At 47.2% G+C, this 16482-nt stretch overlaps 1 protein-coding gene across 1 annotated transcript; it reads left to right on the top strand.

Moving 5' to 3' along the window:
* Positions 1-3433: 3433 nt before the first annotated feature.
* MYADM (myeloid associated differentiation marker) lies at positions 3434-15514 on the top strand. Its single transcript, XM_081886066.1, has 2 exons — positions 3434-3610; positions 12487-15514. Exon 2 carries the CDS (start codon positions 12498-12500, stop codon positions 13401-13403), a length of 906 nt encoding a protein of 301 aa, XP_081742192.1. The 5' UTR covers positions 3434-3610; positions 12487-12497; the 3' UTR covers positions 13404-15514.
* Positions 15515-16482: the final 968 nt, after the last annotated feature.

Here is a 16482-nt window from a genome sequence, read left to right on the forward strand (position 1 = left end):
TACATTTTTCAGTGTGAGGTGAGAGACAGAATGTCCCTGCTCCAGCCATTGCGGGTGTACACACAAGCCTGGAAGCTGAATCTTAGTATCATAACCGGCAATGAGATACTGTCCTCCACTGTGAAGTTATTAAGTTGCAAGTTGGGACATATAGCAGACTACTCTGTCCTTCAGTAGAAGGATACAGCCAGTGGACTTTGGAGGACCAGCTAGGAGTGGGATGCCTGAAGCGCTTGCCTCATGCTGCCTAATGGTAGAGCTGGCCTTGGAGACTTGGTTGTGGGAGAAAAAGCCCAATCAGCCTTCAGGGAAGTCCTACTCAAGCTTTTTAAGGAACCATTTGTTTGCCACAAGGTGTCAGCAGTGTCCCAAAAAGAGGATAAGCATATAATTATGGGAAGAGCCATGGGAGGACAGTGGGGTGCTGGGGATTGGAATAAATAAGGCAAGGAGGTGGGGAGACTGGGTTTACTGGCAGAGCCAAAGTGGGTCAAGTCCAGTAGATAAAACCTCTGGATTTTCTGTAATGCTGCATATACGTAATTGCCCTGCTGAATTCTGGATGAACTGATCCAGAATAAGTGCTACCTGTTTGTTCTGGACTATTGCGGATTAGAACCCTCACTTTTGCTAATAGGGGTGTTTTGGGGATAGGTGCGGAGAGACTGTGCATACTGTGGGTGGGGGTTGAAACCAAGGATGAATAAAAGACAGATTAGGAATTTACAGGTAGGTTTCTAGGCGATTTGCAAAAGGCTCTGATTCCAAATTCTCTAACTTTTTATTTGCATGATGCTCCTGTGGCCACCCAGCTTGGATCAGGCTGTGCCCCACCAGTGGAAGACCAGTGCTGTAAGATTTTGTTGTTGTTTATAGTTGTTTAGTCGTGTCCAACTCTTCGTGACCCCATGGACCAGAGCACACCAGGCACTTCTGTCTTCCGCTGCCTCCCGCAGTTTGGTCAAACTCATGCTGGTAGCTTTGAGAACACTGTCCAACCATCTCTGTCGTCCCCTTCTCCTTGTGCCCCCCATCTTTCCCAACATCAGGGTCTTTTCCAGGGAGTCTTCTCATGAGGTAGTATTATTATTCCCCATACTGCAAATGGTGTGGGGAGGACTAAGGCCACATACATTTAAAGCACACACAAAAAGGAAAATATTGGGAACCATAGGTTTTTTTTTTAAAAGGGTACTGGGATCTGTAGCTCTGGGGGTAAACTACAGTTCCCAATATTCTTTGAATGAAAGCCATGTGCTTTAAATGTATGGAGTGTAGGCAGCCAAGGGTAGTTTGCCCTAACACCATGTACAGTGGTACCTCTGGTTATGTACTTAATTCGTTCCTGAGGTCCATTCTTAACCTCAAACTGTTCTTAACCTGAAGCACCACTTTAGCTAATGGGGCCTCCTGCTGTCACCGCACCGCCGAAGCACGATTTCTGTTCTCATCCTGAAGCAAAGTTCTTAACCCGAGGTACTATTTATGGGTTAGCAGAGTCTGTAACCTGAAGCATACGTAACCTGAAGCGTATGTAACCCGAGGTACCACTGTATTCATTCATTCATTCATTCATTCGTTGCAGTTATATACAGTGGTACCTTGGGTTACAAACGCTTCAGGTTACAGACTCTGCTAACCCAGAAATAGTGCTTCAGGTTAAGAACTTTGCTTCAGGATAAGAACAGAAATCAGGCTCCGGCGGCGCGGCGGCAGCGGGAGACCCCATTAGCTAAAGTGGTGCTTCAGGTTAAGAACAGTTTCAGGTTAAGAACGGACCTCCGGAACGAATTAAGTACTTAACCCGAGGTACCACTGTACTGCCTTGTTGTTGTTGTTGTTGTTGTGTACTGTACTGAGTTCATGGCAGAGGTGATATTCAAATGGGATGCTAGCACCCCCTTTGCCGCTATGCTGCATGAGCCCTAAAAAAGGCTGTTCTTTGTTTTTGTGTTTACATGGGAGAGGCCATCTAATTTGATTTTCCCTTTCTATAAAAGGAGGGGAGAGGTTAGGTGTGAAAGAACCTTCTGTTCTGCAGAGATGGGCAGTGGAAATACGACAGGAAGAAGAGGAGGAGACAGGTCTGCTGTAATGGGATCAGCCTGTAACAGTGGGGAGTGGCAGCCTAGCCAGACCTTCAGCAGGCACTTTTTAAGAAGCCCAAAGCTGGAGAAGAAACAGAAAATGCCAGTGAAAATAACCACGGGGGTTTTTTTGGAGCATGAAAGAGAAAGGATATAAATATGGGCAGGGGGTGGGGTAGCGGGTAAGACTACCAAAAGGGGTAGTGGTAAAGTTAATAAAATACTGTAATAACGTAAGAGCTTCGAGACCAGCCAGTGGAATTAGCGGCAGCAGATTCAGAACAAGAGAAAGAAAGGTGTTTAAATTATGCAAATGTAACTGATGGAATTCACTGCCGCAGGATATGAGGCGGACGTGCCACTGGCTTAGATAGAAGGAAAAGATTCACTACCGAGGGGGGATTTGAACGTGGTCCTCCCTATCACACCGATCTCTCAGTCTGCCTCCGCAGAGCTCTTTTGGTAGCGGGTGCGGATGCAAAGGGGAAGGGGCTTCTGCCTTATGCTTTCCTGACCTTGGGTGCGTTTTAGAAGCATCTGTTTATAGGCAAGGTAGATCTTTGGACTATGCATGCACCCTGCATTTTAAGCACACACACGCCCCAGAAGGAATCCTGGCAACTGTGGTTTGAAGGTGATGGGAATTGTAGCGCGGCGAGGGGTCCTCCAGCCTTTCGCACGCCTGGATCTGGCAGACGAAGTTTCCTCTCAGTACTTCTGTCTCCACGGTCTGCTGGGTGTCGAGGGCTTTCGCCGCCGCCGGCTAAATCATTCCGGTGTTAAAGGCAGAGGATCAGGACACGTTAAAAAAAAAAAAAGGTGGGGGGAGGAAAGCAGGGAAATGCTATCTCTGCGTCTCGCGTGCCCAGCTGGCTTACGGAACTCACTGCCACGTGATTAAAGAGTAAAGCAAAATGCAGGGAGGGCTGGATCTCTCGACCGCGCGGGATAAATGAAACCTCCATGGCTAGGCGCAGCGTGCGTGCAAAACGCCTGTTGCTTTGAGCGCCGGGCGCGCAACAAGCCTGCAGGCCCTGCTGCTGAACCAGCGTCTTGCACGCATCTGGCTGCCCGCTTTGAGTAATGCGTAGCCGGGTCGAGAACCGTGAATCGTTTGTGTCTGAGTCAGCGGGGGGGACCCTCCGGGCGGGTGCGGTGGTGTGTGTATCGTTGTGTACTTTTTGGCTCCCGGCAACAGCAATAACACAAAGTCCACTCTCCGCCTTCCCGGGTCTTCTCCCCTCAACCTCGCCCGCCTTCTCCTCCTCGCCGCCCCCGCCTCCTCTACTACCTCCCTGTCTCCGCCCACGGCCCACCCTCTCCCAACCTCCTGCCTGCCTGTCTGTGTGTGTGGGGGGGGGACTCGCCCCACCCCTCTCTCCTCCTGTCCCAGCCACGAGTCCCTCGCCTTGCCGTTTTCCCGTGATCAGACCAGAGCATCTTCTCCCAGCCTCGGTTGCTGCAACGTGCGTGCCCACCTTCAGGCTACCTTCCAGACGTGCACTCTCCACCCCGCTCTGGAAGTAAGTCGCTTCTTCAGGAAAGAAAAGTCTTGGGTGCTGGAGGGAGGGAGGCGCGCTGCTGCGCTGGGGGCGAAGGGGTTCGAGCCAGAATTCCTGGGTTCTCTGTAGGAGAAAGGGAAGGATACAGTGAAGAGAGAGAGAGAGAGTTGGGGAGCCGAGAGGAGGTTCCAGAGGGTTAAAACTAGGAGGGGGAGGGAGAATCAGGGAACCCGCCCGGATTCCTGGTTCATTAGAAAAGTCCGTGGGAAGTTAAACCCAAGAAGCGCTGGGACGCAGGATATTGGGGATAGTGGGTGGCTGGGAGCTTACTGGATTTCCCGAGGAATGGTGTGTATTCCAGCTTCTGCCAACTTGGGAAAAGGGCGTGACCGCCATGAGATTTCCTTAGGATGCTGCTCTGTTTATGAACTTTTTGTGCATCACCATTTTTGGGGCACCACACCATGCCAATAACACCTCTCCCTCTTGATTTTTTATTTTTATAAGTGATCCACTTACTGTTTGTCGAAACAAACAAACAAACAAAAATTCCTTCCCGTAGCACCTTAGAGACCAACTAAGTTTGTTACTGGTATGAGCTTTCGTGTGCATGCACACTTCTTCAGATACACTGAAACAGAAGTCACCAGACCCATATATATAGAGTTTGGTTAGTTTTGAGGGGTAGGTGTGGCCGACTTGGAACTTAATGGGATTTGATTGATACCTCTGCTTCCACTTCCTCATTCCCTTAAAAAAGTAGCAATAATAGAAACAATGGAATGCCTTGTGAACCTAATTTTGGCAGCTGTTTGTGTGTAGGGATGCCAGGGCAGGGCATGTTGGCCTGGGTGTGTTCTGGAAGGTGTGACTATCGGTAAGAACAACAACAAGACTTTTAAGGTGCCACAGGGCTCTGACAGTGAAACGCAGTTCGCACCAGAAACACTTCAGGGACAAAATAAAATAAACCATTAAAGGAAGAAGCCTGGCAACTAAATATACGCAAGTCCGTGCAGAAGAGGAGGGTCAGTACCTCTGGTGGGGGATTTGCCGTGCTCCTTCTGGGGTAGTTTGTCCACCTTTGTTGCCAGAAGGCTTTTAGTCTATTATTAGCAAGGGAAGAAACCAAAGAGAACCATGGTTGTCTCTCTGGAACGCATGCAGGAAATTATCCCTGAGAGGTTGCAATCCCGAATACTCAAAAGCAAACCCCATTGGTCGCAGTGGGGCTTGTTTCTGCACAAACTGTATCAGATACGTCTCTATAATTCCCAGGTTTGTCCATGGGGTGCGGCCACAGTGGGAGTGTTTGCATTTCTCAAGATGGAAGTCATGTTTCACAGCGTCTGTGTGCTACATATGTCATGCATGATGCGTACAGCAGGATGGCTGATTTCCCTCGATTGATAGCTTATGCCATTTTGGGGGGGAATACATGTGTGATGTGCATTTGTGACAGTACTGCGTGCTTTGCAGTGTGAGAGAGCATGCCTCAGAGTGTGTGATGCATTTTTGTAAAGGAGACTTCACAAAAGCCTGCAGGCTGTTTTAATGCACAGTGACTTTTCTAGCCAGTGAATGCCACTGTTAGCTACTTGTGGCACGTACTGAAGACCTGTAGCTCCACTTACACGCTTTAGTGCAAAAGAAAACCGCCTGGACTGACAGATTTTGGAACTAACTTTCTAAAATATTAACCTTTGGTTTTCTTCCATTCTCCTCCAGTTGCATGGAAAGATTCCTTTTTCAAATCCGGTGTCTTGATTTGCTGATCAATAAATCATCATGTTTGGAAAGTTATAGGATGAAATGCTTAGAATGTCTCATGGCTGTTAATACTTAAAAAGGAGAGATTCCTAGAGTCTTATTTATGTAAACCTTGAATCACCCCCCATCCCGTACCCTCTTGATCTCTTTAGATGCTTTGTCCAGAGAATCCCAAACTCCCAATCTTGCCTTCCCATTATACTCTCATCCTGCTCACGGGATTTGAGTTTTTCCGGACAATCTGGTCATGAAGACCCTAGCTCTTTATTTTCCCCGGGTGGCACCTCTCCTACAGCTCGACCATTTTCCAGCCTCCTTATCTGAAGTGGGCATGAGTGTGTGTATGGGGGGGTGGTGGCTGTTCTTCTGCCACATGTTTAGTTCCTTACCTTGGGCATTTCCTCCTTGTATGCTCAAGGTTTCTAGCTAAGAGTTAGCTAATACTTTCTTGATAATGATCTGTGTCGCTTAGTGGAACCGCAGAGCCATTTCTTCAGAGAGCCTTTTTAGTAGCATTAAAGAGCTGTGTGAGGTTGCATCATGCTTCATTGCATATAGATAATGGATCATGTGAAGTTTTGCCTTAAAGCGGGGGTGGGGAGCCTCAGGCATAAGGGTGAAATGTGGCCCTCAAGCATGGGCATAGCCAGTGGGAGCAGCTGCCCCCCCCCGAATCAAGTAAATCAATAAAAATACTTAACTAACTGAGGTTCTGCCCTCTCCCCAACATAAATTCTGACCACGCCCATGCCCTCAAGTCTTCTCAGTCTGGTCCTCAAGGCTCTCTTGAGGCCACACCTTTCTCCTCAGTCTGCTCTCCACACCAGTCCTCCTCAAATGCTTTTTTGCCTGTCTTGAGATGTGTTCTTGAGGTGTACTAGTCCCTTTTACTTGCTTGGACGGGGAAGCTGGAAATGTCCTGCTTTGCATGCCTGGAATATAGCCTAGTTTTCACATCCCTGAGCATCACGTCCCTTTTTCTGACCACACCCATCACTGGGATGCGGCCCCAGGGAGCTTCTCCTTGCGACAGTGTGGCCCCCGGCTGAGAGAGGCTCCTCAACCCTGCTTGAAAACACTCCTTCTTTCATGGATTTTGAGGGCAGCCTTAAGTAACCTGCTGCCCTCTCAGCTGCCTCACATTTGCCAAATGGAGATTATAATCTGGTTCTTGTTCTTGGAAGAGCCTTCCACAGCACTGCTGAGGTGCTTCAGTATTTTTAGCTGCATAAATCAGCTGATGGGGGACTCAGTGTGTGATGGGCATGAGCTGCCTATGCCCACTCTTTGGGCACGGCCGCCAGCGACATGCAACCCCCAGAAACATTGCAATAAGGCGATGCAGCCTTCAACATAAAAAAAAAGTTAGCCACTCCCTGTTGTCCATGTGATGATAATGTAAAGAGCTCTGGGCACTCTTCCCTCTTTAAAGCCTTGAAAGCTGTAGTGGTGGGTTTTGATAATGCTCTTGGAATAATTTGGGACTGTGAATAGTCGCTCAGTTCATATGCACGGGGGAATAATATGGAATCTACTTTTTCAGGTTGCAGGTAGGGAGTAACATCTTAGGCTGCTGCTTTGGAGGGGGAAAATGGTCCTCTGCACACAGTAAACCAGCCTGCTAGGGTTAAACTCTCCACGAGGCATTAGTTTTCTAAATGCAAGGGGTGTGTGGCAGTGGCAGGTCCTTCCTTGCAGCCTGAAGTGGCACTGTCCAAGAAAGGTCCCCACCCCCTTGATTCTGCTGTTATGTATAAACTGGACCTGTGCATTACTGCTGGAAAACAGGACAGGAAAGTGTCACAGGAACTGGTCCTCTCTCTTAATTCCCTGCCCCTCACTTCTTTGGTCTCTTCCCCCAAATAACTGACATAGCTGCATTTTTCTGGGCAGGCTGGTTAGATTTTACTGGGCAACCCTACTTTTGTGGCACGACTTGCACAACTGCTTTGATTACCCCTTTGCCCAATCAGTGACCCAAATGCGAAGAGGGTGGGTAGCTCAGAAGAGGTTCTTGCGACATGCCAGGCAAGGTTTGAAACGCCTTTTTATTGTCGCCTCTCTCCTTCCACAGCTGCTTCCCTTCTCTTTCTGCCATTCCCTCCTTCCACCTCTTCGCCCACCCAAACCAGCATCTTGGCGAAAGGGACTTTGGCTTCCAAAACACAAACAAGGAAAGGAAGTTGTAGCTGCTGATGGAGGCGGGGTGGTGGTAGTGGGGGGAACTGTCCTCCGCTTCTAAAAGGGAGGGAAGGGAATTGGGATTTTTTGAGAGATGGCCCAGAAGGAAGACAGAGGAGATGGCTGTGAGCCCAGCCAGAGCATTCCCTCCTCCCTTCCAGCTGGGAAGCAGCGCATGATTGAAACCAAATGTCCAACTTTGGGTAAAGCGGGATTTTCTCCTGGCCTTATATGGATATCAGTGCAAATGGCTCCCAGCTCCCCACCTCCAGGCAAATATCTCTGCCTGCTGGCCTTGCCTGGGCCCTTGCAGGAAATCCAGATGAGGAAGTGTCTTCCCCTGACGAAAGGCCAAGAGCAGTTCTGCCTTTGTCTGACAGACACACAGAGAGAATGTTGCTCCCAACGCCTCTAACCTAATTTTAACCCAGCTGAGATGCTTTTCCAGACCCTCCTCCCCTAGGAATTCCCATCTGCTCTCGCCCAGTTGTTTGGAAGTCACAGTTAGGACTGACCACTTTTTGCGTTGCCAAAAAAGAGGAAATGAAAAGAAATGCATCGCTAAAAATGGGATAAAAGGAAATGGTGCAGGTTTGCATAAGATTTGCATATACAGTGGTACCTCGGGTTACATACTCTTCAGGTTACAGACGCTTCAGGTTACAGACTCCACTAACCCAGAAATAGTACCTCCGGTTAAGAACTTTGCTTCAGGAGAACGGAAATCATGCAGCAGCGGGAGGCCCCATTAGCTAAAGTGGTGCTTCAGGTTAAGAACAGTTTCAGGTTAAGAACGGACCTCCAGAATGAATTAAGTACTTAACCCAAGGTATCACTGTACTGGCTATTTACTGATTTGTACATCTTGTTACAAAACATTGATATCCCAGCTTTCCTCCTAGGAGCTTAAGGTGGTGTGCACGGTTTCTCTCCCCCCTCCCCTACTTTCCAATTACATCCTCCCCACAACCCTGTGAGGTAGGCTGGTCTGAGAGATGTCTTGCCCTAGTGGGAAACACTGTGGCCAGGTTGAGCTCCTGTGTGTTCTGCGAAGTCTGCTGTCCAGATGCTCACTGTTGATTTTTTTAAAGAAATGAATTTTTGCATCGCATTTATTGCATTGCATTTATTCTATTTTTATACGTGTTTATTTATATCTTTATCTTTAAACCAGACAGAGAGGACGTCTTCTGTAAAGCAGGATACCTGGTTATGCCTGCATAACACCGCTCTTAGTGGTTAAGGACCACGTGGGATGCCCTCAGTGGCAAAGGCTGGGTTAGCCACCCCACCCCCATCTTTTTGATGCTAATTTATTATTTGTTTATGTTTATATATATTATTTATTTAAGCTCATTTATTTTAAAACATTTATATGCCACCCTTTGCCATGGTAGATTTCAGGGTGATGTGCAAAATCTAAAAGCTGAGCAATTCAATAATAATAAAAACAGGCGAAAGAGCAGGAAGCCAAGGGAGAAAACCTCAAAAGGGACTAATGCTAACATTTCAAATGCCTGGGTACATAATAATCTTTCTGCCTGGCACCTAAAGGATACTGGTGTTGATGCCAGGCTACTTTATAGCCTTTTTTCTTCTTCCAAGGGAGAAGGAAAATAAATTATTATCCCTTAAAACATATCCCTATGGTAACGTTCTGTGTGTTTTGTTCCCATCTCAGTAAGCTTATGTTTGATCCCTAAACTTTAGGAAGAACTTCTCCTAAGTCCTTTGTAGCTAGACTTAACTGAAACAGGCTGAGGTACCAAGTGGGATACCTGTATGTTTAGCCCCACGAGAGACAAGGGGAGACTACCGAATCCTCCTTCCTCTGCATTGCAGTCATGATCCAAATTGTCTTCATATCCTGTGGCTGCATTAGCTATTTTTCAAACAAACTCGGGCGATGCAACCATGCCTCCCCCCATCGTCTTGTTTTGTCTTCAGGAGAACTTAACATTGAAGTAGTTTAAAAATAAATAAGAGTTATCTCGCTCTCTAACAACATGTCTGTGGTCTATAAAGATTCTGGGTTGTTTTTTTTTTTTAAAAAATACATCACCCCACTTTTCATTTTTATAATTTAAGTACAGTTTGCCATGCTTTCACATCAGCTTGTATTTTTTTCAAGAGACATGCAAAGATTTATACACATCTGTTGTGAGCGTTTTTGTATGCCATTTTACCCAAACAGGCTTTTTTTGCATATTGTTTTCATTTATATAAGCAATTTCTGTACATTTTTCTCTAATGCAATCTTTGTACGCTTTCCTTTTTATATGGTTATTTTTGGACCGGCGTTGCAAAATTAAAAGAAACATGAATTTCGAAAGATAGCTGTGCTCTGGTTGGTATATTTCTTTGGAGGAAGTGTGAATGCAGTGAAGCAAATGTATCTCCCCCATGCAAAAGTAAAATCTCTCTCTCTCTCTCTCTCTCACACACACACACACACACACCTTTGCTCTCTAGTATCTGACCATTTTTCCAAAATCGTTCTGGGGGACTTGAAAATGCAGTGGTTTTAAACCTGTCCTTCCTCTGAGAGAGTTCAGGATTAGGTATGTTGTCCTCCCCCCCCCCTTTTATCCTTCAAAACAACCCTGTGAGGTAGGTTAGACTGCAGGACTTTGACTTGCCAAGTGTTACTTTAGTATACGGTACTTCTTGGATGAGTGAGGATTTGAACCTGGTTCTCACTGATCTTAGGCCAGCATTTTAACTGCGGCACCACACAAGTCGTCTGAAGGGCAGTGCTGTTGGCGCAATGGGTTCTGGAGTAGTCTTGGGACCCCCAACAAACGCATTGCTGAAGGCAAGCCCCTTTCCTAATAGCACACAATCACTAAGGGAGATTAGAAAGTCAGTTGAAAGTCAGATGGTGGGAAAGGCATGCTCTTTAACCATGCTGATTGGGAGTAGGAGAACAGGATGATTAAAACTCTTACATTATTTTGAAGGTGTGTGCTTGAATTCCTGCCTGGGGAAGTGTCTTAAGTCAGTGGTGGAGCATCTCCCTTGCAGGTAGGAGGGTTCCAGGTTGAATCCCTGGCATCTCCAGGTAGGACTGGGAGAACCCAGAAGAGCCTCTGCCAGTCAGTGGAATATTCAGCCAGATGGACCCAAAGAAGGCAGCTTTACATGCTGCCCATTTCTGAGTCCCCTCACTGGCAGCTTTTAACTGGATTTGGGGCAGGGGGGAATTCTTCCACCTTTTTTCCACCTTTGCTTTTATGTTGGCCCTAACTGCTGCCGGTTTTGGTAGTTTTAAAGGTCTTAAGTATTTTGTTACACCTTTTTTATGGACTCTTTGCTAGCCGCCTTGGAAGGGTTAGTACCCTAAAAGACAAATACACCCAATTAATAAATTTGAGGTGGCTTCTGGGTAAAAGGTTAAAGGTAAAGGGACCCCTGACCATTAGGTCCAGTCGTGGCCGACTCTGGGGTTGCGGCGCTCATCTCACTTTATTGGCCGAGGGAGCCGGTGTACAGCTTCCGGGTCATGTGGCCAGCATGACTAAGCCGCTTCTGGTGAACCAGAGCAGCGCGTGGAAGCGCTGTTTACCTTCCCTTCGGAGCGGTTCCTATTTGTCTACTTGCACTTTGATGTGCTTTCGAACTGCTAGGTTGGCAGGAGCAGGGACCAAGCAACGGGAGCTCACCCTGTCGCGGGGATTCGAACTGCCGACCTTCTGATCGGCTAGTCCTAGGCTCTGTGGTTTAACCCACAGTGCCACCCGCGTCCCCATGAGGTGAATTGGAGGTGGCTTCTGGGTACACCAGTGTATGTATATGAGAGAGAGAGAGGCTGCGCCCAGGCTCTGCAAGCCTCGCCATGCCTGTGCACTGCTGACCCCTGTTGCGATTGCTGCTAACTTTCAAACACGCCAGCAGAATTGGCACAGACAGCACAATGATGGAAACGATAAGACCGTGCAGCAAAAGCGACTACCTCTTTGAGGTGCTTCCTGTTGCACTTCCTGTGGTGATGCTCCGGATGTGAGAGGACCCGCCTTTTGGTAGACCCCTTGCACTCTTCCCCCACATCTGCTTCCTCATTGCTCATGCGTTGCTAAACAGTTTTATTGTCCTGGCAACAGCCATGCTGATAAACCCCCCAGCATTATTTTATACCACAAGCGTTTCCTACCTCAACCTTATTGAGGTCACTTCTTTCTTGCTGTAGGCGAGTGGTGGTTCTGAGGCTTGCAATATCTGGCCAGGCATCTGATACCAATCTGGATTCGCTGAAGTCAGCTCAGATATCTCCTGCGAAGACTGGTGGATCACAATTTGTGTCTGGCATCATATATCCAACTGCCATTGTTTATTTTGATAGACTCTAGGCACCTATTTAAAGGTGTTCATCTCTCATTAATATTTATTCCATGGCAAGAGCAAAACTGTTGCTCTCTGCTTTGTGGGGGTTACCTCGGTTTCTATCATGGGAGAGGGGCAGTAACACTGCTGGGAACATACATGTCACAGATTGGGTAACAGGACGAGACAGGTATGTATTGCAGTTATATCCTATCCTTACTCCAAGGAGCTCAGGAATGGTGCATGTGGTCCTCTTCCCAGGTTTTTTATTTTTATTAGACTCTTGTGGGCCCAAGTTTACTCAGTAAGTGGGGATTTGAACCTGTGTCTCCCCGGACCTAGTCTGACACTCTAACCACTACACCACACTGGCTTTCCGAGAGACAGCAACATTGAAGGCAGAGATGGGGAGCCAGTGGCCCTCCAGATGTTGTAGGGATCCAGACAGGGATGGAAGTGATGGGAGCCATACCCAGCAACATCTGGAGGGCCACAGGTTCCTCAAACCTGAACTAACGTGAATCACTGAGTGTAATGAGATACTTTCCAGATCATCACCCTGACTACTGGGCCATGAACTGCTCCATCATAATCTTGCATTGTGTGTTTTGTATTCTTTCCCCTAGATCTTTGCACGATGCCGGTAACCCGCTCAAAGTCCGTGGGCAACACCTCTGCCTTGACCTCTCAGCTGGGCATTGTCCGTCTGCTGGAGGTCCTCTTCACGTGTGTCACCTTCAGCCTGGTGGTCCACATCGACAAGTGGCATAGTCGCAATGGCGACTGGTGCATGTTCTCGTGGTGCGCTTCCTTCGCCATCACTATTGTCATCTTGGTGGTGGAGTTTGCCGGCCTCCAGCACCGCATGCCAGTTTCCTGGAAGAACTTCCCCATCACATTCGCCATGTATGCCACCCTGATGTGCCTCTCGGCTTCCATCATCTACCCGGTCACCTATATTCAGAACCAAAGTCCCTCCCGCAGAGAACGTCCGTACCTCATTTCTGCCACTGTGTTCTCATGCCTCTCCTTCTTGGCATACTCCACAGAGGTTGGCATAACCAAAGCCAAACCAGGAGAAGTCACTGGCTACATGGCCACTGTCCCTGGGCTGCTCAAGGTGGTGGAGACCTTTATTGCCTGCATCATCTTCGTCTTCATCAGTGATCCGGTTTCCTACGATAGACCAGAAGGTCTCCAGTGGTGCATGGCTGTCTACTGCATCTGTTTCATCCTCTCGCTGTTGGTCATCATCCTCTGCATTGGCGAATGCACTGGCTGGCTGCCGTGTCCGTTCAACAAGTTCCTCAGTGGCTATACGCTCTTGGCTGTGCTCATGTATGCGACAGCCACCATCATCTGGCCCATCTATAAGTTCGACAGCAAGCATAGTGGCACTCCGTCTCGACCCCGTTATTGCAGTTCAACCACAATGTGTGACTGGGACAAGCTTGTTGCTATAGCTGTCCTGACAGCCATCAATCTCCTGGTGTATGTGGCTGACCTGGTGTATTCCGCACGGCTGATATTCATCCAAGGGTAGAGAACAGCTGGTGGCAACGCGAGTCAGGACAGAGAAGGTCAAGAAGGAGGGAGGATGTAAAGAGATGGGGAAGGGGAGCAGAAGGGGAAAGCAAAGGCATCTTTTAAGCACTGCCTTCCCATCTTTTTCCATGCTCCCACCCTCTTCTTTTTTGCTTTTGTCTCTTCCCCTCTTTTCTTCCATTTTTCTCTTTCCATTAATCTTTTCACATTTTTACATTCCTCCTTCCCAGTTAACCTTTTTTGGTTTTGCCTTGTGCTCGTCACTTGTTGCACGCTCGATCTTTTCTCCACCCCCGCTGTTTGCACAAGTGTGTCAGTTTCAAAACCTCACACGCTTCACGTTTCCCATGCTCATTCTGCCCCCTTCATTCCCTGCCCTTTGCACAAGCATCATTTCCTTTTTGCATGCTTGTCCTTTGCCACTCCCTGTACATTTGCAAGGCGTGGCTAGCTAAGAGCTCCAATATTCAGGTTTTTGAGGGTGGTTCTGTTTGTTTTCTAATGGTGGTACTGGAGGTGCACATCCCTGTGAGGGGGGAATTGCACTGGGGGCATTATCCTTGATTGAAGGAGATTGCCAGAATATTCCCATGTTGATCCCCGGCCAGATGTTTTTATATGAACACAAGACCTTCCTGCATTCTTCTTGCACAGTTCTTAGACACCTCTTTCTTTTCCACTGCATGCATGCTCCTTCACCAGCCACGAAATCTTCCACCTTCATGGCTGCTTTCTGTCCAGGCCGCCAGCTTGCATTTCTGATAGTTGCATGGGTGTGTGTGTGAGTTTGTAGGGAGAGAGGACCCTGGCTTACTCAAATGTGTATAACCAGCATCTTCTTTTCAAAGGGCAAGGGGATACTGGTTCGGGGCTCAGAGGGCATTAAAAGTGCCGGAGCCTTGAGAGAACAGACCTCTCTGTTTGCAGACAGGAAGGGTTGAGAGACCTCTCCTTTCATTAACATATTTGCCTGGCAGTTTAAAAAAAGAAAAGTTTTTGATGAGCCTTAAAGGCATTGTCTCACTTTGCAAGATGTCACTTGGGGGCTGTTGGCTGCTAATGAACACAGATGCCTGAAAGGTAGTTGAGATGTGCTTGAAGAGGTCTCTGAAACAAAGGGGCAATTTGCTGCATGTGGCTTATGTCAGAACGCACAGGAGCTGCACAGAAGCAGGGCTGCAGGGCAAGTTCTCCAGAAGTTGCCTCTGCCACCTCCATGGAGAGTTTATTCTATGGTTTATTCTTATTGATGTCTGGGGAGTAAAGACTTCTCATCCTGCTTGGTGGGAGATTAAAGGCAACGTGCTTGCTTCTGGTTGACGGTTTTTGGTGACAGAAAGACACACCATTCTCAAAAGTGCTCGTGTGTGAGCTGTTTACCATCGCAGTGCCTTGAATCTCTAAAGGGGACTTCACTCCTCTGCATTCAGAAGTTGCCTCTAGTTGCCTTTAGCAAAATAAGCAGTATTTTCTTGGAGGTTGAAAGCAAAATGACTCGGGGGGGGGGGGGGCTTAAAGCCAACAATTTGCTATCCTGAAAAACAGCATCTACGCTGTAAAAGCGCCTTTAATTATTCACCTAAGGATTAAAAATCCTTGCCTGCATTGTTCTTAAAAGCAAAACATTACACTTAGGGCAATATTGTTCCTGAAAAATAAGCTTGCTTAATTATTATTTTTTACACTTCTTTGAAAACTGCCTTCTATTGAGTGCCTAATAATCTGCTTTAAGTGTTCTTGCTGGAAAAAAAATAGCAAGATATTCTTATGGGGGGGGGTGGATAGAAAAATTGAACATACATGTTCAGTGGAGTGTTAAATATGTTATTTTGCCTCTGTTTTGGTTGCTGAACCAGTATTTAAAAAGAGAATATATACCAGGGGACACATCCTTCAGCCTAAAAAGACAACAACGTTCTCTTCCCTTCTGCTCAGCACTAGAGTTTAGTTTCATGTACTTAAAAGAAATGATTTTACAATATTATTTTCATAATTTGCCTTTTTTATACTTCTAGATGTCATATAGCATAGAGACAGAAATATAGGCTCTTCCTGCTCCATTTCACCCTAACTGCGGTGCTCTTGTTTGTGAATGTGTGGGGTTTTTTTTTTGTTTTTTTTAAATGCAAGTAAATATATGTGTATAAAATAAAGGAGCAATGATATAATAAACAGTGGCGATTTCCCTTTCTTTTGTGTCTGCAAAGAGGCTCACAATACATTCAGACATTTAGAGCTGGAGCAACTGGGGGAGGGGGGAACCACCACCACCAGGTGGGTCTGTCTTCAGAGTTATACGGTGAAGCCTGTGTTGTTAGAGTGTTTGAACGGGCACCTTGGAGACCAGGGTTCAAATCCTCCCTCGGCCATGAAGCTCACTGGGAGACCTTGGACCAGTCACTCCCTCTCAGCCGAATCCACCTCACAGGATTGCCTTACATGGTTTTCCTCCCCTTTTCAACTTCACAACAACCCTCTGAGGTAAGCCAAGAGATTTCATCTGGTGTGGATTTTCCTAAACCCACTACACCTTTACAAATGTTGGCTCCCAATACATTTCTGAGCACAATTCAAAGTGTTGGTGCTGACCTTTAAAGCCCTAAATGGCCTCGGAACCAGTATATCTGAAGGAGCATCTCCACCCGCATCGTTCAGCCCAGACACTGAGGTCCAGCTCTGAGGGCCTTCTGGTGGTTCCCTCCCTGTGAGCAGTGAGGTTACAGGGAACCAGGCAGAGGGCCTTCCCATCAGATGTCAAGGAAATAACTATCTGACTTTTAGAAGACATCTGAAGGCAGCCCTGTTTAGGGAAGTTTTTAATGATTGATGTTTTAATGTATTTTTAATCTTTTGTTGGAAATCACCTAGAGTCCTTGGGGAAACCCAGCCAAATGGGCGGGGTATAAATAAATTATTATTATTATTATGACCAGCTACGCTTACCTGTCGAAATGCCCTCTTCTATAGGAGCCGTTTCATCTTTTGCATTTCGTTGCTCTTAGCTTGGGGTCCTCAAGGGGACACCCACCAGCATCATGGCACTCTCAGATGCCCTTCTGCTCTCTTAAATTTTCTTA

The sequence above is a fragment of the Podarcis melisellensis genome, assembly GCF_964234715.1.
Source record: "Podarcis melisellensis genome assembly, chromosome: 13".
NCBI lineage: Eukaryota > Metazoa > Chordata > Lepidosauria > Squamata > Lacertidae > Podarcis > Podarcis melisellensis.